The following is a 26222-nucleotide window of genomic DNA, read 5'->3' on the forward strand; positions in this document are numbered from 1 at the left end:
TGGCTCAGTGGTTATGGTGCTCGGCTGCTGGCCCGAAAGTCGCGGGTTCGGTCCCGGCCGCGGCGGTTGAATTTCTTTGGAGGAGAAATTCTAGAGGCCCGTGTACTGTGCGATGTCAGTGCACGTTAAAGAACCCCAGGTGGTCGAAATTTCCGGAGCCCTCCACTACGGCGTCTCTCATAGCCTGAGTCGCTTTGGGACGTTAAACCCCATAAACCAAACCAACCAACCAGTAATAGTTCAAGAAAAAGCGGGAAAGCCGTCACTCCAGCTCCATTTCCGGAAAGAACAGTTAATCTCATTTTTTATAAGTTCTGGTGGTTTCGGAATAATATTATAGTTTCTTTTTCATACATTATTCGTAAGAATGTCGCGGAATTCAGCAATGAGTTTATGGCTTGCTCCGTGCTGTTGTCGATGAGAGATCCGCTTTTCAATGGTGAAATTGTGAAAGCAGCAGGAGATTTGTGGGCATCCCTCAGAAGTGGTGGCTGGAGGAATCGGGTACGGATGAAATCGCAGTATTTCTGGAGTGAATTTTTAAAACTTTGTCAGTATAAAAAGTAGAAGTCCATGCTGCGTTCCCGTATCAAATTTCTCGGATTTATATAAAGAAGGCAGCCACTTCTTTATATAAATCCGGCCTGCGTGAAAGTGCGGTGTGCAAACGTGAAGAGAAGCAGAGAGCGAAATCCACCGCACAGCAAAACTTTCGGGGCTTTCGTCAACGCGTTGTTGAAGTCCTATAAAAGCACCTGGGGCTGTTTTCCTAGAACTAGCACACTCCTTGGAATGTAAACACGCGCTCGTCGCTCGAATGAACGAAAGATTTCTCTATAAAATGGAGGGATTTTTGGGTAAATAGAAGCTAAAGGTTGAGCAGGCGTACTCTATTATTTTGTCTCAGAGTTTCTGCCGTAAAGGGCTCGAGGTAGGCTTTATACTTCCCATGTGTTTTAAGGAATATGTAAGATGCATTTCCTCTGCAATCGGCAGATATAGCTGTTAGGTCAGTTTCGTTTGAGTCCATTTTTTGTCATTGAACCGAAGAGAATTATTGTATGTGAATTTTTCACAGTTTCTTCTTTGTCTCCCGGGAGCCGGAATGTTCTTTCTGTTTTCTATTTAGAATAAAGCTCTTTCAGAAGTAAAAATGTTACCTATATGTGTACCATTCTGGTTCAGTAGCTTTGCGTATCTGTGTAACGAGTCTGGGGGAAAAAACCTACTTAATATATTTTTCTTGTTGTCCTTATAATGGGTAAAATGCAACAGAAATGGCACTTCGAGACATTTATGTCAAAGACAAAACATGTTTCCTTCAACGATTTGCGAGAAAAAGGCATGGACTGAACCGTCAGTTCAGTAGCCACAATCCATGTACTGTACTTGTGCCCTGTTTACACTTCATTGTCACTCTGTTTCTGTGGTCTACTTTGTGATTTGTTCTGCATCCCTCGCACTAAAAAACTCTCGACAACGACGCACATCATACAACTACATCAGTTTGCAGCAGTTTGGTATTATCAGAAACGTATTAGCTGCAGCTGGCAAAGGACAGGGTTAACTCGAGAGATAAGGGAGAGAGGTCTTTGCCCTGCAGTGAGCGTAGTCAGATTGATGATTATGATGTCTTCACAATGTTACTTCAGGCCATGCTGTCATTACTGACTCTGAGAAATGCGTCAAATCGGTAGATGTGCAATTCTAAGTAAGGCATTCTTCATAGCGCACTCCCAGATGACGTGCTTAAAGGGCTTATCGGCATCTTGGTTTCGCTGGTGAAGATACTTCCTGAGAAGCTGACAAGCTCTGACTGAGCTAGCTGATGGAAAACAGTGTTCATGGTTTTAAGACCTTGCTAGGGCGGGTATTTGTGCACGAAAAGGTGGCTCGTCATCGGGCTCTTGTATGCACACTAAATGCCGGGGCCTTTGGAACGCAGCCCAAGCCAGGGGTCGGTGTTGGCATTTACCGTGTGGAAATACGTGGCCAAAACAGCCTCAGGCGTGTTTGCTAAGTCTCCAACCAAAAGCAAAAGAAGACTTTAAAAATAATCGCACAGGAGTGAAGAAATCGAGCGCTTCATGACAGGTAAAAATCAAATTAAAACATACTAGTAAGTCATAAAACGTATACCATGTAAATTTCTTAATTAACCTGTGTGCTGGTGTTAAACAACCGGTTGATGTTAGTGTATATATATATATATATATATATTATTTCTTGGCAGCTGATTGATTAATATAAGATAAAGTCACCAGAAATTGAAAAACATAACAAGATTTAATTCACAACGTTTCGGCTGGAGGACCAGCCTTTTTCGAGTGTATTACAGTATTCGAAACAAGCAGCTTTTATAGCATCCTCGAGGTGCAGGAAAAGCGTAAAGCACAACTGCAAACAATGGCGAGGGGAGAGGTTTTTTTTTCTAAAGCTGAACCCTCTTTGTTAGCCTCCACGTTTCTGCCCCATAGGTGAGTACAGGTAGGATACAGTTGTTGTATAGTTTTCTCTTCAGGGATATTGGTAAGCTACCATTCATAATCTGAGAGAACCTGACATATGCGCCCCACCCCATTCTTATTCTTCCAGTTATTTCCGTCTCATGATCCGGATCTGCGGTCACTACCTGCCCTGAGTAGACATATACTCTTACTACTTCCAGCACCTCGCTACCAATTACAAACTGCTGTTCCCTTGCTAGGCTGTTGAACATTACTTTGGTTTTCTGCATGTTAATTCTTAGCCCCACCGTTCTGCTATGCTCGTCTAACTGATTGATCATGCTTTGCAATTCTTGTCCTGAGTGACTTAGCAAGGCAATGTCATCAGTGAATCGCAAATTACTCAGGTATTCTCCATTAACTCTTATCCCCAACTGTTCCCATTCCAGTCCCCGGAATACCTCCTGTAAGCAGGCAGGAGGTATTCCGGGGACTGGAATGAATCAATTACCCAATGAATTAATCGTGCCGGCTACTGAATTGAATCGAATTGGTTTAATCATTTCAGTAATACACTAATTAATCAATTCATGAATTTATCGCTTATTTTATCAATTTAATTATTTAATAAACCATTGTATTAATTACCCCTACAATGGATGATTGACAGTTCGTGGGCATACGCTCTGATGACAGGATCTGCCGACAAGTCCTGTACACGCCACTCATGAGACAAGAAATATTTTCGCATTAAAATACAGCCGTTATGCCCCTGTGGGATGGCCGCGCGAGATACCCTAGCAATTGCAAGGCGGTTGACCGAGACATCTTGAGAGCAGGCAAACTACAGGGCCTGGAGGGTCGCCTTTGGGGGGCACTTGACTTTACGTTCTTCAGTTGTATCTAACTAAAAATCCGAAGCTCCTCCAGCACAGGTTGTCTGCGCTTGAGAGAGCTAGCTTTCATGCTGCTATGATGTTGGTAATCTTGTGAATATCAAGCGGTAAACAACAGAGAGCAAACAGTCTGGTAATAGTAATAAAATAAATGATAATTCAGAATGCGTGTGGTTTGAAGTTTCTAGGAGGTGTTGATCTTGACCATACAGTTACGCGGGGCACACTCTCGAGATAACTCGCTTGCTGCCCCCTCTAGCAGGATCCTCATCGACCAGCACATTAGGATCGTCGGTTGGGACATAGGACGGCGAAGCCAATGCTGTTTTGTACGGAGGAAAGACAAAAAAAAGGAAAATAACAGAAAGTTCTGAGGTTAACAAAGAACTCTTTGCAGACCCTCAAAGGAGGGGTTGACGAATGGAGAAGAAGAGAGAGGTGTTCTTCTTTTTGAGATAAACTTTTTAGCATCCGGAGAGGCTGCAAGACATGGACCGGAATGGAAGAGGTAGCTGATAGAGAGAAAGAACAATAAAAAATTATAGGGACGATTACAATACTGCCTAATGCGAAATTTGAGCCCAGCTCTCTGGGTGTTTTGGTTTTGCGATATAATGAGCCAAAGATATTGAGATACGTGTGTGTATGTGCAGTTACAAAGCACTGCCACACACGCTCTTTCTTTAGTAACGCTCCTCTTTTATTTTCAATATGACGAAGAGGGCAGTGCTTAGGGATAAGGCTTAGACAGCGTGTTGGTCCTCTAGGCGGCGCTAGGTGGCTTGAAGTCCATGCTTCATTGCCACCTCCAGGGCCCAACCCATTATCCGGAGTTGTGCCTCCGGGTCATGGCTGAGCAACGCAGTCTCCCACTTACTTTGGTTCGAAATTTGGAAGCTCAGAGGTGGTTGGCCCTCTGGGCACTGAATAGGATTTGATTGAGGTTTGCTTCAAAATGAGTGCAGACATCCTAGGCGAAATCAAGAGAAAGAAATGGACTTGGTTAGGGCATGTAATGCGAAGGCAAGATATGCGCTGGCCCTTAAGGGTAACGGAGTGGATTCCAAGAGAAGGCAAGCGTAGCAGGGGGTGGCAAAAAGTTAGGTGGGCGGATGAGATTAAGAAGTTTGTGGGGGTACAGTGGCTGCAGCTCGCAAAGGGCAGGGTGTATTGGAAAGACATGGGAGAGGCCTTCGCTCTGCAGTGGGCGTAGTCAGGATGATGATGAAAATGATGATTGCAGAGAGTGCTGCGGGAATTGTATTCAGAGGGATACGCCAGAGAGTATAGGTATAAGAATTTGGGAATGTAACCGTATGAAGTGAAAGAGAAATGTCAATACCAACGGGTAATTACTACCTTATTACAAATCTGCCCCGCCGCGGTGGCTCAGTGGTTACGGCGCTCGGCTGCTGACCCGAAAGACGCGGGTTCGATCCCGGCCGCGGCGACCGAATTTCGATGAAGGCGAAATTCTAGAGGCCCGTGTACTGTGCGATGTCAGTGCACGTTAAAGAACCCCAGGTGGTCGAAATTTCCGGAGCCCTTCATTACGGCGTCCCTCATGGCCTTGTTGCTTCGGGACGTTAAACCCCAATAAACTAAACTAAACTTATTACAAATCTACTCCACCTTGGGGGATTCCTTTAAACATTTGACCAACACTGCTCCCACTTCGAGTTATTGATCAATTCGCTTTCCCCCTGCCATAAGCTTGCCGTCCCGGTTGCGTGTTCGCCAAATGCAGCCGGTACAGCCAGCGATGACAGCGCCGCCCACCGGCAGTTAGCAGCCACCATTAAGGCTGGTTATAAATATTCATTCAGAACGACGGCTTGACATCGCCGCTATGGCGCAGTGGATTAGAGGGACGTGTTGCGTATGGAAGGTCGGCCGTTCGACTCCGCTCTCTGTACTGTAATTTTATTGTTTTTTTTTAATTTCATTTTTTCCATTTTTTACCTTTTAGGTCGCAAATCGTGATGCTTAGTGGCATATAACGCCGTTTAAGAGGATTTATTATCCCTTTTAGGTAAGCCGTTGTGACAATCTTCAGTCACCGTGATCAATTCACCGTGCTTTCAAGCCTTGTGGCTGTACAGTCTGCAGTTGGCGAATACGCCGGTTACCTCAGTTGATGAGCGACTGCTCCGGTAAAGCGGTGGTCCGGGGTTGGAACTCCAGACCAGGACGGATTTTTCTTCAACTGCGAAGTTTCTGGCAAAGCTGTATAGCTTTCATCTGTAGCCCTACGGCTGCGCTTGGGTGGATGCCAGTGAGTGAGTAATTACTCCCTGATTAGAAGTGAAGGAAAGATAGAGCGTTAAAAATCACCACTCGTTTCTGTTCCATCATCCGCTTTCTGCGCGAGAAAGACAGCCAGAAATACGCAAGTTTTGCGGCATTTATACAGGGAGTCTTTCGACGGCACCCAACAGAATGCAGCGAATGAAGCAAGCGCACATGTCCAGACACACAAAAAGCAAGCCTTGGAAGGGTGGAGGGTTGTGAGACTGCACTGCGTTACAGAACAAATAAATGCGCTTCGACTTCCTCTTCGCAGGTTGTTCAGGTTGCGGATGAAGCGCGACACGAGCGTGTTCAGTCCCGACGTGGCCTTCGAGTCGTCCAGCCGGGGGCCCATCTCTTACGACATCTCCAACGTCCTCAAGGGGTACATCGAAGGTGAGCTACAGCTAAAGAGGCTCTGCAAAGGGCTTCCAATAAAAGTGCGCTGTTCCTAGGATGTTAACGGACACCGCTTCACGAATATACTCCAGCAATTTTTTGAATGCGTTTTGTAGAAGCTGAGTTATGTGTAGTCAAAATTTTGGATTTCAGCGTCTTCGCGCCTTTCTCTCTCGTCTAGTCGCTTTTTGCATGCCCAAAGGTCAGCGTTCCGTCCCCGACCCCACCGCCATTGTGAGCGGGAATTCCCCGGTAGGTGGCGCTTCCTGACCCACCGTAGTGGCACTGCTGACTGGCCGCGGCCATGGTAGCTTTGGGACGCTTAAAAAAAAATCTGGCCAATGGCCTTTTCTGCACAGAATTACGCAGCAGTGTGCGACCAAGTAAGGCGCTAGCTTGAAAAAGTCTCCGGGAGGGACACGCCAACTCCCGCGCGCGATTGTAGGTTCTCTGCGTCGTGCAGAAGTGCAATGTTTGGCACAGGTGTTCATGAAAACTCAATGTAGTGATTGAGACAGGCTATTTGCTCTGCTCAGATGGTGCTTCGGGGCACTGTTTCGCTTATTAGAAGCAAAATAAATTAAAAAAAAATCACTTCTACCACTGTCCAGGAGGTCAGCGTCGTCTAAAAATGCCAAGATTAGACTTGGTACCGTGCGCCTCGTAGTTCATGGATCTTCAGGAAGCACCAAACTAGCGACGCTATCTTAGACACGTTCTATATCCCCAGGCTCAAGAGGCACTGCAGAAGAAGCTGTTGCACTTCAGCTACAGCGGAACAGCTCGAGCATAAGGTGTCTGGGGTTCGCAGGCGGTTCTGGAGGGTGCTTCCTCTATAGTGGCAGACCTCCCTCCCCCAGCTTCACTATCATGCTTTTCTTCGTTTTATAACCAAAAGGTCTCCAAATGGGAATCTCTATCAGCCTATCGGTTATCAGTTCTGTTCATTTAAAACCTGACCATGTCAATTTCGTTTTTACGGCACCAAGAACGCATTTTAATAGTTTAGGGCCTCCTGCATTTCACTTTCTAGTGTCGGACTTAGCCTCTGTCCTGCAGCTGTTTGTGGTTCACGCTTGCAATAAAAGAAAAAAAAAATTAATGGTCTAATCTGTGCTGCGCCTAGATTGCATTACCGCATGAATGCATGTGGGATTTTCCAATGTTTTCATCTGATGCATGCAGAAGGAAAAACACAGTGAAGGTTGTCACTAAAGAAAGCTTTATCCACTGGTTTCGTTACGTCTCTTGTACGCACCCAGCGATAACGTGGCGTGTCCATGTCTGCTTAGAACCATCGCCTGTTATCGGTGCCCCGACGCAAGCACTTGTTTTCAATTTCATTTACTTTCCAATTTCAATTACTTCCCAGTTGTGTGACGCATTCCAGGTGAAGTCTGTCTGTCGGATGCAAGAAGCGAGGACGCTGTATCGTTGGCACAAGTGCAGACATTTTATGCACGCGTACCGCTCTCAAAGGCGCTAAAACTGCTCTCCGCAGACGACGAAGAGTCGTCGGTCGAGGGCCTCATCACGACCGAGGGGCTCTTCGACGGCGTCATCGAGGTGCGCAACGGCGAAGAGTTCTTTGTCGAGCCCGCCAGCCGGTACTTCGACGAGCCCGTGGACTTCCACTCGGTCATGTACAAGGGCTCGGACGTGCGGTTCCCGGAGAACCAGTCCTACTGCCACGTGCACAAGCCCGCGCCGTGCGAGGGCAGCGCGGCGGGAGACGTCCTCCTCCGGGACGGGATCCCGTGGGCCTCGGGCCTGCGCGGAGACCGCGAGGACGGCGTTCGCCGGAGGAGGAGACGGCGGCGAAGCGACGCCGATAGCGACGACGACGACGAAGTGAGTAGTCTACGATGCATCCTCTTTCCATCAGTTCACCGCCTGTGTCTTGGCCACTCCCCTGTAGTGGGTATGTGCCATTTTATTTGAGGCCAACCGACCAACCCACCAACTATACACAACGCGCTCGCTGATGAGAGGGTAATTACTCATTAGCATCCACCCAAGCACAGCCATACAGCTACAAAGAAAAGAGCTTAGACATAAATATATTTGTCCTTGTCCGGGGTTCGAACCTAGGAACACCGCCTCACCAGTGCCGTCGCTCTAACTCAGCGCTAGCCGCGGACCAGGATGAATTTTTCTTCAACTTCGAAGTTTCTATGAAACCTCAATATGCCATCGCGCTGGGTCCGTGGTTATGGCGCTCGGCTGCTGTCGCGAAAGACGCGGGTTCGATCCCGGCCGCAATGGGGGCGATGGGGCCAAATTCGATGGGGGCGAAATTCTAGAGGCTCGTGTACTGTGCGATGTCAATGCACGTTAAAGAACCCCAGGTGGTGGAAATTTTGCGGAGCCCTTCACTGCGGCGTCTCTCATAGCCTGAGTCGCTTTGGGACGTTAAACCCTTGTAAACCATACCATCTTATTAGCAATATTCTCAACCTGAGGGGATTCTCCGAAACATTGGAGGGTAGCTAACTGCACAATGCGCGCGAAGGAAATGCGGCACGTGGAAGATGTACAGCCTCTGTCAAGAGTAAGCAGGTAATTTCATTATTTGTTCGAACAATTTTTAATGCGATAACATTAGAGTTGTCGTCACACCAAAATCCCGCTGCTGTCCGAGGCGAAATTGGCTGACTGGTCGAGAGAGGCCACATGACCTTGGGACGTTATCACAACCTGCCCTGATGGGCCACCCTGATTGGTCGAGAGAGGTCACGCGACCTTGTTACGTCATCAGAACCTGCCCACCGGTTTGCGATCCACCTAGTTTTAGACAGCAACTCAGATAGAGAATCTAAATAAAAAAAATGGAAAAAATGCGATACATGCAAACGTCGGCACAGTGGCAACATAGTGGACACACACTACTGCAGCTAGCAGCTCGAATATGACGGTCGATGCACCGAAGTTTGCAAAGCTGACCCAAACGCGCTCAGTGATTGCAACAGCAGCTGGGATAGATGTCTAATCCGATCGCATTTAATTCTTAAGGTGACTTAACCGTGCCCATAGTTTTTTGAAATTGCTTTTGGCCCCTGCAAAATTACAGCCCCTCAGATATAAAAAGTGTAAAGGGTGGCATCCTCGCTGTCTCTCGTTACGAAGGTCAAAGGGCTCTCCATAGTTAGTACCAAAGCAACGCCCATACACAGCTGGGAATCATTTCGAACTGTTTTTCGTACAGGTTGTGCAAGCGTGCGCCATTCCTTGCTAAGTTGTAATAAGACAAAATCATGAATCCTCGAACAGGAATAAAGAAAGGAGTTGGCCGAGATTAGCCGGTTTTGCAAATACCCATTACTAAACGAAAAACTATAAGAAAATTCATCATGGCAGTTATTTCACTCAGAGATGTGAAATTGAACAGATCACTGGCTCGCCGGCTAACCTTAATGCAAACACTTCTGTATTTACATGCAAGTGACCCTGTCTTATTAAAACAAGAGTACCGATGAATGTAGTGATTGTATAGCGTCATTTGTAACTTCCTGCTTACTTTTTAACAGTACTTTAACGTGCTAACTTCATTCTTGTTTGGTTCACATCAACCACCGCAGTTTCCTGTTTTGCTAGAGATCTTTCCAATAAAAGCTCCCTGGGTGCAGACGTAGGTTGCTTCTCACTGTTCTGTTGCTTGCACCTGTCGAAGGCACCGGGGAGATAGCAGGGCAAGCTTTCGGTACCTGTTGGCAACAGTTCGAAGCGCAAGCGTTCCGACATCCACGTGCGCATTATGGAAAAGTATATCATCATCTCTGAACAGCGCAAAAGGAACCAGGACGAACAAGAATTGAACTGAAATTTTATTCGGGAATATTCACGCCTATAAGAAAGCCCGAAAGCCTGCCCCACGCAGGCGCAGAAAGCATGAAATACCACGAAAAAAAAACGAAACAAAAATACTTTAATAAATCAGAGCAAACACGTGCGCTACCCTCATAAAGCTGCTAGAGTTCTGTCAAGATTTTTTTTTCTTTTTTTTTTTCGCTTTCTGCGCCGGCGCGCGCTGGCTTTGAGGGCTTTTGTAACCATTTGTCGCACGGCGTCTGGATTGTACACGCGACCTTTCACCCTTTTTTTCAAAGCGTCTAGACGTGTGCACACAAAGCAAGTGATGCCGGCTACGTTTGAAACCTCTGCTGGACGGATGTACTGGCTTATTTCGTGTTTTGAGAATGTGATCATATTTCAAAGCAAGAAATAAAAATGGTCGTCTCAATGTTCTGCACGGTGCACCTAGGAAGTGCTGCTGCTGTTGTTATTGTTTGGTGCTGCATGCAACTTTTTTATTCTCTCACGTGGTGGAATGTTTTACAAAGGGTTACTGTACCTAGTTGTTCATGACGGAAACAGCTTCGGCTGGTAAAGAAAATAATTTGGTTTTGTTCTTGGAGGTTTAACGTCCCAAGGCGACTCAGGCTATGAGAAACGCCATAGTCAAGGGCTCCGGAAATTTCGAGCACTTGAGGTTCTTTAACGTGCACTGACATCACATAGTACACGAGCCTCTAGCATTTTGCCTCCATCGAAATTCATCCGCCGCGGCCGGGATCAAATCCGCGTCTTTCGGGTCAGAAGCCGAGCTCCGTAATCACTGAGCCACAGCGGCGGCTAAAAAAAGAAAACTGATTGGGCATGAATGTCTTTGTCTTTTAGTGCGCGGCTTGCGTGTGCGGCTTGCATGAATTACTAAAGTTTTCGAGCCGTTCGTGTTGTTTTTGTGATATAGGGGCTCGAAATATACGCACAATAATTTTAAGATTTCTTCCCGATAGCAGTACGTAATGCGTGTCTTAAATAGACAAGCGTGAAGCTTTTCGAATAAAATTTCAGTTAATAGCGCTGTGTGTGTGTATGTGTTTTGTGTGCGTGCGTGTGTTCTCGCTCCTTTTGAGCTGTTCAGAGAGGTTTAACCTACACCAAATAGTCCAGTTTTCGGTCCTGTTGATGTCAATAAGCTGTGACGCAACTCCTTATAATTTTAGAAAGCGAAGAGGCCTACACAGGCACATGAACAGGAAGGGCACATCAGTAGCTGACGTGCGTTCTGACCTTGAAGCTTTGAGTCGCATGAAGAAAATGTCTCCCTTTTCTTCTCTGTTCATTTTAGTTTCTACGTGGCTTTTATTCGTCAAATCACACCATCTCTTTAGAACCAGTGTTTCCGGAAAATTGCCAGTCGCGTTTGGGTTCTAAGGAAGATATTCTAAATTCATTTATGCCTGTTTTACACTCTAAACATGAATTAGTCCATATAGGAATAAAATGGGAGTAAGTTGTCTTCTAACACATTCCCTTTTGTGGGCATTGCATGCTGCCTGAGCCCTGGGGGCGGAGTGTCTTCACTAAAAATGTGGAGTACTTTCCCACTTCAAAGCATGGGAAGCTTTATCAGTTACGAAGGTTTTTAACTAAGGTTTCAATGTCTATTTGTTAGCCTCCAGACCTGCGTTGCTGCATTTAAAAGCCTCTTCTCATTCTTATCTGCATCAAGTAATATGCTTTGCAGTGGTGGGAATATGCCTTCGTTGACAAGAGTAAGCACTGCGTATATATCACACCGTGCCGTACCGTAACGTGACGTAACGTAACGTAACGTAACGTACCGTTCTCGCGCAGCTCCACGATGAAGCAGAGCCCCCTCTGATGTGGAGGGATGGCGATGCGGCGCACTATAGCCAGAAAGACCTGGAGCCCCCGGAGCCCGACTCCGCTGCGCTAGGCATCCGGTCTGTGCAGCGTACCCAGTGGGCAGCGGGAAGCGACCAGCCGGCGAAGAACGTCGTCATCGACCCCAAGAAGACGACGTGTATGCTGTACCTGCAAGCAGACCACCTCTTCTACCAGAGGATGGGCTCCGAGGAGGCCTGCATAGAGACGATGACCCGACACGTCCAAAAGGTCAATTCCATCTACAGGACCACAGGTGTGTGTGCTTGTCTCTCAACGGGGCCGCTGGTGGCTATTGTGTACGTGCATTGTTTGGTGAGATTCTAACGCGTGTTGTAGTTAAAGTTCGATGTCCCAGAATGCATTCTACCTTGTTTTACCTCCCTTCATAAAACTATCCTTGAGAAATCATGTTTTACGCAAAATTACTTTTATATTGAAAACGTACGGCGAAGCCCTCTTTTAGGGTAACTACAAAACTCTTGGTTCCTCGGGCTCTTTCGGTGATAAAAAAAAAGCTGCTGCCTTTAAAATGAGGCTTTATCTTCTGAAGTACCCAATAGTCGCTTGAAGACATACCGTCAGTGCGGAGATAGTGGCAGATCTGGGGGATGCCGGGATTCATCAAAAATATCTGCATGAGAAAGGGTGAATGAACCGGCGGTGAGAGTAGTATACCCGCCGTTCTGATATCAAAGCTGGCGCTGCATGTCCCTCCAGTGATGACGTCTCATTTCTGATTTAGTTGAACAAAGCAAGAGCTTTTACTCCCACATGTGGAATGAGGTTCCGTAATCGCAGACAACCGAAGATTTGAGGAATAGCGAAATCTGGTCGGACATTTTCCGACTGAATCTCACTTCTGACTGTTCATGAGCGACCGTACTATGGCATTTAAATTCTCCAACTCTACACCAGAGTTGGACAAGGTGGGGTCCATTTACCACACGCTTCCCTTCTTGGCTCTCCTTACAGCCTCCAAAATTGGCAGTGGCTTAGCTTAGCTTGGCTATGCCGGACATACGCAGCGAAAGCATGCGACATAGCTGGCGAAGCGAGCGGAGGCGAGCGCAAAGACGAGGCAAGTGGTGTGACGTCATACCAAACGGCGGCGGCGGCTCCGCGGTGGCTCCGCGGCGACGCACGTGGTGTGACGTCATGCCAGATCGCGCGGCGAGCGCGCGGCGTCCGCCATCTGCGGCGGTTGCTAGGCAACGGCTCAAGGTCGGTCTCTGTGCCTCCTCGGAGCACCGCCACAGAGAAATCGCAAGTTCGTGGCCAATGTAGCTTTCGCTACAAAATACTCTCACTGCTGCTTGGAAACAGCTCCAAGGAAGCGCTCGCCGTATGACTGCAGCGTGCGGATCGCGTGAGCGCGCTTTCCGTATTGCTATCCTGAAAATGACTCGTCGTCGTGAGAAAACAAAACGCAGCCGTTGCAACGTCACGGACAAGTGCCTAACGAAGAGTGTTTCTCCTTGTTGGTCGCACTCACTGTTTCTTCTCTGAATAAGCATAATTCTTCAGTGCAATGCGCTTTGGGACAGTGGTCTAATTCGGATGTCATCATTGAAAGAAGTCACGTGACTAGATCAATGCGTCGACACATATCCATCCGCATCTGGAGCACTGCATGACGAGTTTTTCAAACTAACTCCTTGAATTTGCAAACAGCAGGGAAAGCGCATATGACATCTTTTTCCTGCACGCTTACTGTTGGTGATACATCCAGTGATGGCCAGGTAGCATTTACTCACCGGCAGTATGAGGTGCTACCGGTGTAATGCTTTAAACCTTAACGCCTCCTGAATATTTTTCCTTTTTCAAAGACAACTTTTGCCCCATCATGTCACTGAGTGCATCAAGTAAATGACAGGAAGTGTGGAAACAAGCTAAGCGATGCTGATTCTCTTAAATTCAGTACACTTGTTAATAAGCATTCTAAGCGATGGCTTTCGCAAATGCAAATACAGATCTGTTTTCACTAAAAAACAAAAAAAAAACCTATATGCTGCCCTTTGCAGTTCAGCTCACATATACAGCTTGGTTTCAATACGCATACAGGTTCGAACCCAACGAAGCGTAGCCTCTTACGATGAACTAGTACGAATTACTGAATGACGGTTGCCAGAGTTATTTCACGACTAATATGAATAAGCATAACTCTGAATACAGAACTAAAAAACCACTTCTTTTGGTAATTTTTACAATCGTTCCCTTGTTTACGGTAAGGTTCACTAAAGCACGTATTGTTCATCAAATAAGTTCTCTTGTCTTCACTCGGCATGTTACACATGTTCAAAGCATGGCCGCACAGCGCCCCACTTAACAATATGAGTTACGACCACACATCTTATTAATACGAAGAGGAATTTAGTTAATTCGACTGGTTAGACTTTCAAAGGGAGTACCAGTCTCTCATATCGGCCGTTGGAAAAAAAATAATTTTTTAACTTTTTTTAACGATTAGGTACTAACTATGTTTGCTCTCCTGTGTCAGCGGGATATACAGCAGGCAGGCCACTTTATTAGGCACTCATCACGCGGAGGTTCGCCTGATGATGAGCTGAATGCATGGAGGTGAATGCAAGTTGTACTTTCTTTGCCTTTCGCAAGGGTCATTGCAGACGCAAGTATCCAAGCCATGAACCTGCCTTCATCTGGAGGTCGTGTTTACTGTAGAGAACTTTTGCTCAATTTTCAGTTGTTATTTTCAAACTTACTTCCTTCTTTGCCGTCCCTCTCTCCGTCTTTGATTCCCAGAGCCCCGACTTTTGAGCCTTGTCGCCCGGAAAATATTGTGATACAAAAAAAAAAAGATGCCCAGGCTTAGCTTGGTTAAGCCAAGAATGCGTTGCATATTGCGCGGTCTTTTTGCGCGAGGTATTGCTTGGCGGCACTCGATTTTCTCAGCAGGTATTCCTCCGTGACGTATGGATGGATGGATGGATGGATGGATGGATGGATAGGAGCGCCCCCGTTGAAACGGGGCGGTGGCAACCGCCACCATGCTCAGCCTGTCTTTTTTATTGTTTCTTTCTTTTTGTTTTCTTTTTCTTTTTTTTTTCTTGTTTAGTGTGTTTGCAATTCTCACCAAGAATCGCCATCATCTTTACCTACGGTTTTTCCTCAGGCTGTCGTGACGTCACGTCACGTGGTTTGGTGGCTGCCCGGCCGCGCCCAAGGGCTGAACTGAGTGATTGCAATATGCTACGCATAAAAAGGAAAAGAAACCACGGGGTGCGCGTGTTCGCAGACTTCGACCAGGACGGCCGCTCGGACAACATCTCGTTCCTGATCAAGCGCATCAAGGTGCACACGATGGAGGCGCTGCGCGACCACGAGTACCGGTTTCCGGGCAACTACGGCGTCGAGAAATTCCTGGAGCTCTTCTCCGAGGAGGACTACGACGCCTTCTGCCTGGCCTACATGTTCACCTACCGGGATTTCGAGGGCGGAACACTGGGGCTCGCCTGGACCGGAGACCTCAAGAACGCCGGAGGCGTCTGCGAAAAGAACGGGGTATATATAGTGCATTGGCCGCCTGCTGCCTGCGCTGCATGCAGATACACTTATCTTCGTGTCATCGTCCAGCGCCAGTTTTAAAGACGATGCTCCAAATTTATAGATTCTACTTCTTTTCCAATCTCTAATCTGGAGCATTAACTGTTTTGTTGACATGGACTGAACGTATCTATTCAATCCTCATGCACACAAAAAAAGACTGAAGCAGAACTTTACTAGTCGCTTTGCAGCGTAATGAGAATGCCAGGAAGCTGACAAGATTTTCTCACGTCGCAAAGTTTCGGAATCGGCTTGTGCCCCGACTGATATAGCGGCATGTTTTGTTTAGGGAGATGGAGTAAAAGTACGAGGAAACTGCGCTGCTTGCATACAGGATGTATTATACTTTGAGGTGATAGAGAATCTGCTCTGTATGTAAAAGGTACTTGGTTCGATTTGGGGCACCTCTAGCAACCAGGTAGTGCATGAAATGCGTGTATGCCGCCTCATCCTGACGTCGAGTCGCCAGTGGAGAATGCGACGGTCACCGCGGCCCTGTATATATTTTGACCAAGCATGGCAAAGTATTGTTGAGGCGTAAAAAATGAATAATAAAATAAGCCTCTCCCGCACCAGTCATGTATCGCGGGTGTAAGCCCAATGGTAATATAAAAGATTTGACCCGTGGGCAATTGAGATTTTGCCACCGGAAGGTGGAAAGAAATCAAGCATGGCAGTCAGAAAAAAAATGACATCAATTCTGGCAGCATCTTAAGAAAACTGTCTGTCGTCATGAGAAAAACTTTTGCCGCAATTGCAGTGTTTTCTGCAGTGTTGCGCAATGTTCTGTCGTATAAACAGAATTTGTTCTGTCTCTATTACAAAAGTACTTCGGATTGCCACACTAAAGTAACGACGACGACAGAAAGCCTTGCCGTATAAAAGGACCGGTTGTGTAGCAACCACTGGATCTTGTAACTTCATCAACAGAAGAATGAGTAGCATCTGCCAGCCGCGAGCCTTGCATAGGTACGGCGAGCTCTGTAAAGTGGATTCCGAGCATGCGGTGCAAGTTGTAGCTTACAGCAGGCCTCGTGTTAGTAATGACAAAAAGTGTAGCAATCGCTACGGGCAGGGTTCCATACTTAGCCGCGCTTTCAACATACGTCAAAACGAAAACCCGCTTGTGCAGCAATTACGCAGCGTCCTGCATTCTGATGTAAATGTGACTTTGCCCGGCTCCGCAGTGAATGCTCGCTAGCGCCAATAGCCATGCGGTAGTCGTTATTAAATTTCTCAGCTAAGGCACATTGGTACGAATGGATCCCTGACTGACTGTTATACACTTATTACAGAGCAGCGAAAAGCCGGTTCAGGAATACATACTGCTTTGTAGCGAAGCATGATGAATAAAAGCATGTCTTTTTACCCCTCCCATGCCTGTTGGCTTGAAAAAAAAAAACACCTGTGAAGCATGGAGAGCATGCCATTTTTGCTGCACCGATTGTCTGCAAATTGTCAAAGGAATCAGGTAGTTAGAGGCTCAGTACCAGAGGTCAAGTAGCCTCCCAGATAATAACTGGCAGGATGGTTTGCCATGATGAGACTACGTTTTGTGTTTCAAGGGCGTAATCTTCTTATGTGTATAAAATAATTTTTATCACGTCAAAAGTGCCAGAAAACACCACATATACGCTGTCTTTCAAGACGTATTCATCGCGCACGCTAATCACCGAGATCTTAATTAGATGCGCGCGTATTTGTTTGTGGTCAGTGAATGATTTGTGGCTAATCTAAGTGCAGGTGCACAAATGCGTTTCAATGAACGGAAGTACTTTCGAAGAGGAAAAGGAAGATGCATAAATTAACTGGAAAAGGGAAATCATTTTTTTTTACAAAAAAGAGACATTGACATATTTAGCCCCCCCCCCCCCCCCCCCCCCCCGGTTCTCCCCCTAAGAAATGAAAAATAAACATCTTCGCGAATGGCGAACTCCTTTGGCGATTGCTGCCATGTAACTTGATGAGACCAAGGCCCACGGTGGTGATGCACTACGTCACGAAGATTCAAATGAATGCCGTTTGGAAAGGCATATTTCTCTGATCGGCATGAGTATTCTGCCGCGTAAACGCTATAGTGCTGTACAGAAGGCTTTTACAGTGTACACCGGAGCGTTCATTAGAGCATGCTACGCAAGATACTGCTATCAAGAGACCATGCAGTTCAGCATTTTTTCTTCGACTATAATAAGCGTCACTCGCACAGAACAGAGTACCTGCCCGTTTAACCCAAATGAAGTTTCCTTAGCTTGTTCAACACTCCAGACCGTTGCCAGAAAACAAGTACCATTACGACAGAGGCATAGGGCTATAGGCTCTGCCAGCCAGCTCTCTATCCCTAATGTGGAGCCGTTCGATGAAGTATACAGGAAAGCAGCGAAATGGTTTCTCTCGACAAAGACATGCTTCTTTGTAGGCGGTGCATTGACGCTTGCTTCCACCTGCAGCTTCGACCTGCTGTGCGCGGATCGGCTGTCTACTGTCTGGGCTTTCGCAAAAGCATTCGCAAGTATTTTCCCACGAAATGTAGGCTTAGCACGCTGGATGAAAAACACCTCTGACAGACGGTAATTTGTGCGCAGCGGAACATCTGCCGACAAGGCAGGAGTGAAGTCTTCAAGAAAATAGGCGAAAGAAAAAAGATGCAGCACTCTCGAGTCTCGTCAGGACTACACGCTTGCGACGTTAAAAGCTCTAGTTGCTTCAGGCCTCCGCTATACAAGCCACGTACAATCTATAAACAGAAAGGAGTAAGATGTCATCTAGTGCTTTATATATATATAAAAGGTAGTGCGCTAGAGGACAATTTACCCTCTTATTACTCCCATGTATATCGTATTCGTGTTTAGAGTGTGGGAAGAGGGGAGTTTAGAACTTGCTCATTCTCGCTGACAATGAGGGGTTTGAATAAATCGGCGAGATACCGAGTATTTTTTCCAGGACGCACTTTCATCAGAAAAGAGGAGTGTAGAAAGCTGCAACCTGACTTCGCTGGTTAATATTTCATCTTTTCACAAGGTTCAGCCGTTGAAGAGGGACATCCTGAATAAAACACACATCAGCTTCAGCTAAGCTGGACTGCGTTTATTTGAGCATAAGCTTTAAGCCCTGTCATACCAGTCTTGCCTGACGTTTTTGTTCTTATCGCTGCAGATATAAAAGCTGAAAAAAAACAACCTTTTCGGACATGTCCTTTCCTAAAGGTAACACCGAAGAACCCGTTTTTCGACGAAAATAATAGTAAACATTGCGTTTTCCCTGGAAATCTCTTTCTCGCAAAGTCCTTTGTTCTCGCTGAATTACCCCAGTCCCGAACTGTCGGGTGAGCAGAGTAGGTTACTCACATAGGCCCGACGTTTTGAAGTCTCAAAGAAGGTTAGACAGCCTACGGCCCACTTGTTCTCGAAGCTGCGTTGCGACACGATATAGCAACGCGGCTTACGACGCCTTAGACCGGCACATACGCTTCGCTGTAGTAGGAGATTGGGCCCGGCTTTGCACTACTAGTTGTCACTTTTGTGTCCGCTCTTTCCCTTTTCTTTTTCAAGAAGAAAACCCGGGGGCTCGTGAAATTCCTGGGGGTAGCATGGATGGCTGAAATGTCACGTTGCATGTGCACGCCCCGGAGCAGCTCCGTGGATTATGAGGAATGCCGACAGCACTTTGGTAAGGCCTGCAAAACTTTATTCGTTGCCGCTGTGCATTTTGTTCTGCATGGAACCGATGTTGTTCGTCGCATATCGTGTGGCACCTTGAAACTTTGAACGTGTCGTGGCCCACTTCGTTGTTTCTATATTCGAGCTTACTGAAGTACACTTTCGAAAGAATGGCATGAATGAGCTGTGTGTCTCGCAGCATGAAGGCACGCGCCAAATACATAGCACTGTATTTCGCATGCGTCTGGCTTGCAAAAGTTTATAGCGAAATAGTGCGCACTTTAGCGGAATATTACGGCGGCCGTCTGAATGGAGCGTGATGTGTTTAGAAAAGGTTTAGATCCGTACTTGCCGTCCCTTTAATTCAATAGTTTCGAGCCTCTCATGCAAACATAAATGGCTGCTTGCTCGTTTACAGGGCTGGGACTTATGCCAACATTTAGATGGTGTTATGGACGAAAGCGCGCTAATTGAGATGGTTTCAAATGTACAGTGGAGGTCTTCATCAAAAAAGAAAAGAACAAATACCTCTTCGATCGTCTCATTTTAAATCGTCCGCATGAGAAACGGTGGGGGATTAGGTTGTAAGTGCCACGCCTCTTTTTTTTTTTTCTCATTGTTCAACAAATGCGTCTAGGGCAGTCGCTCTCTGCTCTCAAGGTATCTACGTCATGGCCACTGCTCTTTTTTTTTTTGTTTCGGCCGCAACAGTATGGAATATAGCCACGGAGGCTGCGTATCGTTCTACAATCCTGTACGACTAGAGTACTATAGTTTTAACCCTTGCGTGCGGATGTTCTAGCCAGCAGAGAAAGTAACCAAATCTCATTCAGTATTCGGAACTGCCTGCTGTCAGTTCTTGAAATTTATAATTGTGTTATGCATTTTGAAAGCTCCATTACCAAGGCTTTCTATGCCCATCAAAACTACATAATCTGTTTGTGCCCAATGGTACGTTACGTGTTGGGAAGAAAGAAACGGGGATTTACTAATACACTGCCGCAATTGCTGGAGCTTGCGAAATACCATGATTTTACTGCATGTTTGCTTGAAGCGGAGCTCCCACGCTTGCGCGGCCGCTGTCCATTTTATATAGTGTTTGCGCAATCGCTTTATCCCTACCCCATAGGATAAGAAACACAAGAAATTTGTGCTCATCAGAAAAATAAATGTAAGTTTCAACGGTGGGCGTTATTAACAGTAATTTTTGTTAGTGCGAGATTGAGTGAGCGAAAAAGCTAGGGCATAAACCAGTATTTATTTATTTATTTATTTATTTATTTATTTATTTATTTATTTATTTATTTATTTATTTATTTAAATAAAGGCCCTCCGGGGAGGACATCATTCGACTTGTCTGCTTGCATGCAGCGTTTTAAGTAAAGCTTGTGCAGCATTTGAATGAAACGTTAATTTCGATCCGCTCAGAGAGATTTTTCACTCCAGTCGATAGTTATGTAGAACTAGCGCTCCAAAAAAAAGACCAATAGTGACAAAAATGACGCATATGAGAGCTTCAATAGCTTCTCGTCTAATTGAGGAAACAGATACGTATTCGACACATTTTTGAGACGTGCATATGTAATTACGTGCGCAAAATTTCTTCGAGATGCACCTAGCGGTTCTTAGTTTTCATTGTGCGACGTTGACTGTCGTGAAAGCGCGGTCAGTGGAGGTTTGGCACCTCTGCTAAGTGCAGCTCAAATAAATTTTGTGAACTTCAATTAATATACACGTCCCCTAAATTCGCCGAATATGGATGTGTTTGCTTAATTAGAGGAGAAGCTTTTGAGGCTCTAATATGCCTCATTCTTTGCGTTTTTTGGAGGGCTGTTTCTAAATAACTATTAGCTGGATCTAAAAACCGCTCTGTCCTTATCGAGATTAACATTTCATTTCAATGTTGCAGAAGCAGACCTTTTTCTGGTGCAGTAGTTTTTCCCAAACGTGCCATAGACGCAGGTATGCCCACTAAAAGTACCGTCCTACTCACTATGTTTTGGCTCACTCCACTCGTACCGAGAATAATTTTGATTAACAAAGCATACCGTTGAAACGGAAGGACATTTATATTACTAACGAGCTAAAGCTTGTTTTTCTAGCATGAGCTATCATGATTTCGTTTGAGAAGCACTTGAACGGCGTCGAGTTGCGCTAAGACTGATCTCAGAGCCCAAGCGTGATCTAAAAGCTACTTCCTACCCGAGTCTTCCTTGTTTGCAAGCAGAAAGGAAGTATTAGGCTTTTGGGCACTCCATTATAGCTTCCTGCATGCAAGCGAGATTTGAGAGGAACCGTCAGCTCGACTGAATTTTGATTTGGATTTAATTCAACTGAACTGAATTGAATTTTGTAACTTCGAGGAGACCCTGAAGCTGTGCCACACCTTCGACGCTGTTTCATGAGTTACTCGACCGTCCCGGCTATCTGGTTTCTCTTTATACGGGGTATTGAATTTATTCCGGAGCAAAAATGCTCATCTGGCTCTAGTGATTGCGTTATATATAAACACTCCTTCCTTTGCGTCTGTCACAGAACCTTTGAGTTAAACAAACGAATTATGGTGTTGAGGATGATGACCTCTCAATATTCGTAGAGCATGCTTCACAGTCGCACTACGGAAATAGTTTTTAAATAGCTCTCGTCAATTATTTGATTTTATATTTCCCTTCCAGTGCAATCGTTCGCGATGCAAGCCGCGGAGGTACTTCTGAAGAATAATTAGTTGCTTCAAGAAACTCAAACGCCAAGACCACAGGACTACACAACGTACGACGAATAAAAAAGACGCGACAGCAAAAGCTTTCAAAGTGCCAAGCAGAACGAGCCAGACGAGCAGAGTGGCGCGTCCATTCTTTTATTTTTTATTTCCTTTGGCGAAGGTACCACCACCTGAAAGCTTGGCCTGATGACGTTTGGTCACGTGAGAGGAGCGAAAAAGAGCGCTGAGAGATTTGTTGTGAAATAAGTGTGGCCCTTTCTTCTCCCGCTGAGGAGTTACCAAGTGCGTTGAAATTCTAACCGTTTCACCTTGTTGCATTCAGACGGCCTAAATACTTTCAGCTTGCCTAGCATGATAGCGCACTTCTTACGTTGCACCTCAATTCAGCGGCACTGTTAGTAATTTTCATGCCGGAATCGGAAACATGTTCAGCCTTTGTTTAAAGTCAAGAGTACAAAGTGTTTTCTTCTGTGCTATAGTGTGCGGTTGGTGAATGCACCGCCAGCGTTGCAAAGCTCCTGCAGGGGAGAGGTACTCGTCCTCAGAGCCCTGCACTTCATTGAAAGTCAGGACTGCGACAAATGCCATAAGTGTTCCACTACACGTCTTAGAAGCGAACCCTTTAGGCTCTAAACTTTTGACAAAGGCTGTGTAAGTACGCTCATCGCATATAATGAAGGACACCTCAGTGCTTTTGCGTGAGGTATACGCTTGAAATGATCCGCACACCCTGACCACTCCGCGTGACCTCTTTGTTTGGATGTGTCCCTTCTGCGCAGCACTACCGGGGCAGCCTCAAGAGCCTGAACACAGGCATCGTGACGCTGCTCAACTACGGCAAGCACGTGCCCCCGATTGTGTCCCACGTGACGCTGGCGCACGAGATCGGACACAACTTCGGCTCACCGGTGAGTGCGGCTTCCACTCCACCGCACGCATACAGCGTTCAACCGATTTATTCGAACGGACCAGAAAGCGGAGACTGACATTTGTCGCTGGTGTCACATCACAGTAGCCAATTGGTATCGAATCTTAGAGAGGCGATGGTGTTCAAGATATACGTGGAGCTTTTCGTTCTTTGTCGACGGAAACAGTGTTCAGACTTCTCGACCTGCGGACATGCTCGCATAGAAGAACATATGAGAGGCCACTCATACCCACATATCTGGGTGAAGTTCTCCTTTGTCATTGGTTAGAATATGATTGCGAAGTGGTTCTGTCATCGTTCTCTTATTGCAGACGTGCGGCTCACGGTGGAATCGCCAACTGCGAAAAACCTCCGCTATAAGAAGGAAGCAAATAACTTATTAGGATTCCTTTCAGTGCCCCGCCTTCGTTATGAGCTGACATTTCCAGAAAGGGGCCCGAAAGCTTCCCGTATATAACCAAAAGCTGGTTAAAGCCTATAGACAGCCGATTCCCGGCAGACTTTGGTCTTGGCGAAAATCAAAGTAACATCCAAAAGTCTAGCAAGGGAACAGCAGCTCGCAATTGGTAACGAGGTGCTGAAAGTAGTAAGATAATATGTCTATTTAGGGCAGGTAGTGACAGTTGATCGGGATCATGAGAGAGAAACAACTAGAAAAGAATAAGAATGGGGTGGAGCGCATATGGCAGATTCTCTCAGATCATGAATGGTAGCTTACCATTATCCCTCAAGAGAAAAGTGTACAACAGCTGTATCCTACCGGTACTCACCGATGGGGCAGAAACGTGGAGGCTAACAAAGAGGGTTCAGCTTTAGTTAAGGACAACGCAGCGAACTATGGAAAGAAGAATGATAGGTGTAAATTTAAGATATCGGAAGTGGGCGGAGTGGGTGAGAGAACAAACGCAGGTTAACAACATTCTAGTCGAAATCAAGAGGAAGAAATGGGCTTGGGCAGGGCATGTAATCCGAAGGCAAGATAACCGCTGGTCCTTAAGGGTAACGGAGTGGATTCCAAGAGAAGGCAAGCGTAGCAGGGGCGGCAGAAAGTTAGGGGGGTGGATGACATTAAGAAGTTTGTGGATATACGGTGGCCGCAGCTGGCGATGGACATGGCTAACAGGACAGACATGGGAGGGGCCTTTGCCCTGCAGTGGGCGTAATCAGGCTGATGATGATGAAACGGGAGCAGTGCCGTCGTCCCGTTTTGACCTGCGACGGTGACGTCGTCCGCACACTGTAAGCCAGTCGTTCACAAAGGCCTCCTAGAAGATATACACTGATAGACAGCGACAGTTCTTGAGAAGAAAAAGAAAAGAAAGAAAGCTAATAGTCGCATCGTAAATCGAAAACGTCAGACAGCGCTTTTGGCGATGGAAAACTAATAAGTGTTCGTAAAAGACTGTTATAGCCACAGCTGACAGAGCAAGGCTCTCTTGCTTTAGGCGATAAATCCCTCAAATGCACGACATATCCGACTCTCAAAAGCAGCTGATAAATGGTAAAACAATGTTTTGAACAAACCATTGTCAAGTTAGATATATGATATAAGCGAATCACACTTCATTCAATGCAGATAACAAGCACCCTAGCGCAACCGAGTCTAACATCTCAAATCTAACAAATAATTTTTTGGTGACTGCCGTCATACAAGTCTTGCTGCACTGAAATTCATCACCCTGTATAAAAACAAAAACGAGTGGCGATCACCTTTGAGTCGAGCTTAAAATATATATGATGCCATTTGAATAAAATACAATACTTCAAATACGTGAGTTCTGATAATTCATTTTCTTACTGTCACTGGATCGCGTAGGTTACACTTAGTTGCCCGTGACTCTACCGAGAAAACGTAATCGCGAATGAAGGCTTCATGTCTATGTAGTACTTATTCGTTCGCTAATTGTGGCGAGAACCGTTTCTCTTCATCATGAGTGTTTTATTATGACAGCATTAGAAGCTCAATCACAGGAAAAAACTGCCAGCGGTTTAGCATTCCTAAGCACAAAATATTGTGTGAAAGCACGGTGGGCCACCCAACTTTTGGGAGTGGGCCAAACCCATTTTGGGGTGTCCCAGGTCGGTTCCGAAAGTGGGTCAACTCAATTCTCAAATTTTCGGGGGTGGGCCATCCAAATTTCGGAGATGGACCCACCGCATTTTTGGAGCTGGGCCAATTCCATTTTGAGACTAGGTCAAGCCTGTCTTCCACCTGAGCACGTTCATATTCACCGGTAAATTCGGCCAACGTCATTCTAAGGGCAAATTTCTGGTGCCCCAACTATATTCGGGACATGCCTAATGTGCCATATCATGTGTTGCCATCCTTACCCTGCAGGGCCATCCGCAAAATTGAGCTTAGCTTGGTCCATTGCCTAGCACACCCATTCCCTTGATGTGTCTGGCTGTGGATTCATTTTCTTCGCATGAGCCATGAGATATCGTCGAAATCGCTGGCGGTTGGCCAGATTGCTCTCGCACTGAAAAAGTGTCCGGCGTCGAATGCTGGTAAAATTTGATCATGGTCGAGGGGTTGGGACGTCATCAGACCACTTAAAAATGCAAAAGCCTGAAAATGGCGGGAAAATCCGGTTGAAACCTCATCTTTGTAGGTATAGATATAAAAGTAGCTCAAACATAACCGCTAAATAGACGACCTAGACACATAGTATGCGTAAAAAAGATTGTAATGCTATCGCAATCGCAACACGAAATGTAATGAAGTGCCCCACAGTTTTTATTTGTTTTGTGGATCTTACTGTCTTCGTTGGTTTTCGGAAAATTAAGCAGCGAAATTTAGAAATGATAACGATTAATTGAGATGTCGCCTGGCACGATGGGCAGGTGAGCAGCCTGCCACAGAATAGGCTTCGCGCTTCACATACACACACACGCACGCACACGCACGCACACGCACGCACACGCACGCACACGCACACACACGCACGCACACACACACACACACACACGCGCACACACGCACACACACACACACACACACACACACACACACACAAATCGCCGCGGAGGCTTAGTGGTTACGGTGCTCGGCTACTGACCCGAAAGACGCGGGTTCGATCCCTGCCGCGGTGGTCGAATTGCGATGGAGGCGAAATTCTAGAGGCCCGTGTACTGTGCGATGTCAGTGCACGTTAAAGAACCCCAGGTGGTCGAAATTTCCGGAGCCCTTCACTGTGGCGTCTCTCAAAGCCTGAGTCGCTTTGGGACGTTAAACCCCATAAACCAACCACAAACCTAAACCAACACACGTACACACACACACGCACGCACGCACAAACACACACGCAAACACGCACTCACACGCACGCAGAAACACACACACACACACACACACACACACACACACACACACACACACACACACACACACACACACACACACACACACACACACACACACACACACACACACACACACACACACACACACACACACACACACACACACAAATGTCCCATAAGAGACGAAAGCTAATTATAGAATCAGCGCGCACTTCCGCGTCACGGGCGGTACGTGCGTCACATGCTTACAAGTTCCAGCGTTGTGGTCGCTGGAAAACCGTGGATCGATTAACGACACAAATCACCATTAAGAGCGCTCAAGGCCGC

General features: G+C 46.3%; 1 protein-coding gene across 2 annotated transcripts in view; it reads left to right on the plus strand.

Annotated features, from left to right (window-relative positions):
• Positions 1-26222, plus strand: part of LOC149339135 (disintegrin and metalloproteinase domain-containing protein 10-like) — a 183955-nt gene that overhangs the window by 131775 nt on the left and 25958 nt on the right. For both annotated transcript variants that reach the window (XM_089547960.1, XM_089547959.1), the window contains exons 4-8: positions 5907-6028; positions 7533-7882; positions 11672-11978; positions 14979-15244; positions 22444-22572. In XM_089547960.1, the coding sequence (XP_089404086.1) occupies positions 5907-6028; positions 7533-7882; positions 11672-11978; positions 14979-15244; positions 22444-22572 (1174 nt within the window). The remainder of the gene's footprint in view (positions 1-5906; positions 6029-7532; positions 7883-11671; positions 11979-14978; positions 15245-22443; positions 22573-26222) is intronic.

This window comes from Amblyomma mixtum, chromosome 6 (assembly GCF_055824585.1).
Source record: "Amblyomma mixtum isolate Tamu chromosome 6, ASM5582458v1, whole genome shotgun sequence".
NCBI lineage: Eukaryota > Metazoa > Arthropoda > Arachnida > Ixodida > Ixodidae > Amblyomma > Amblyomma mixtum.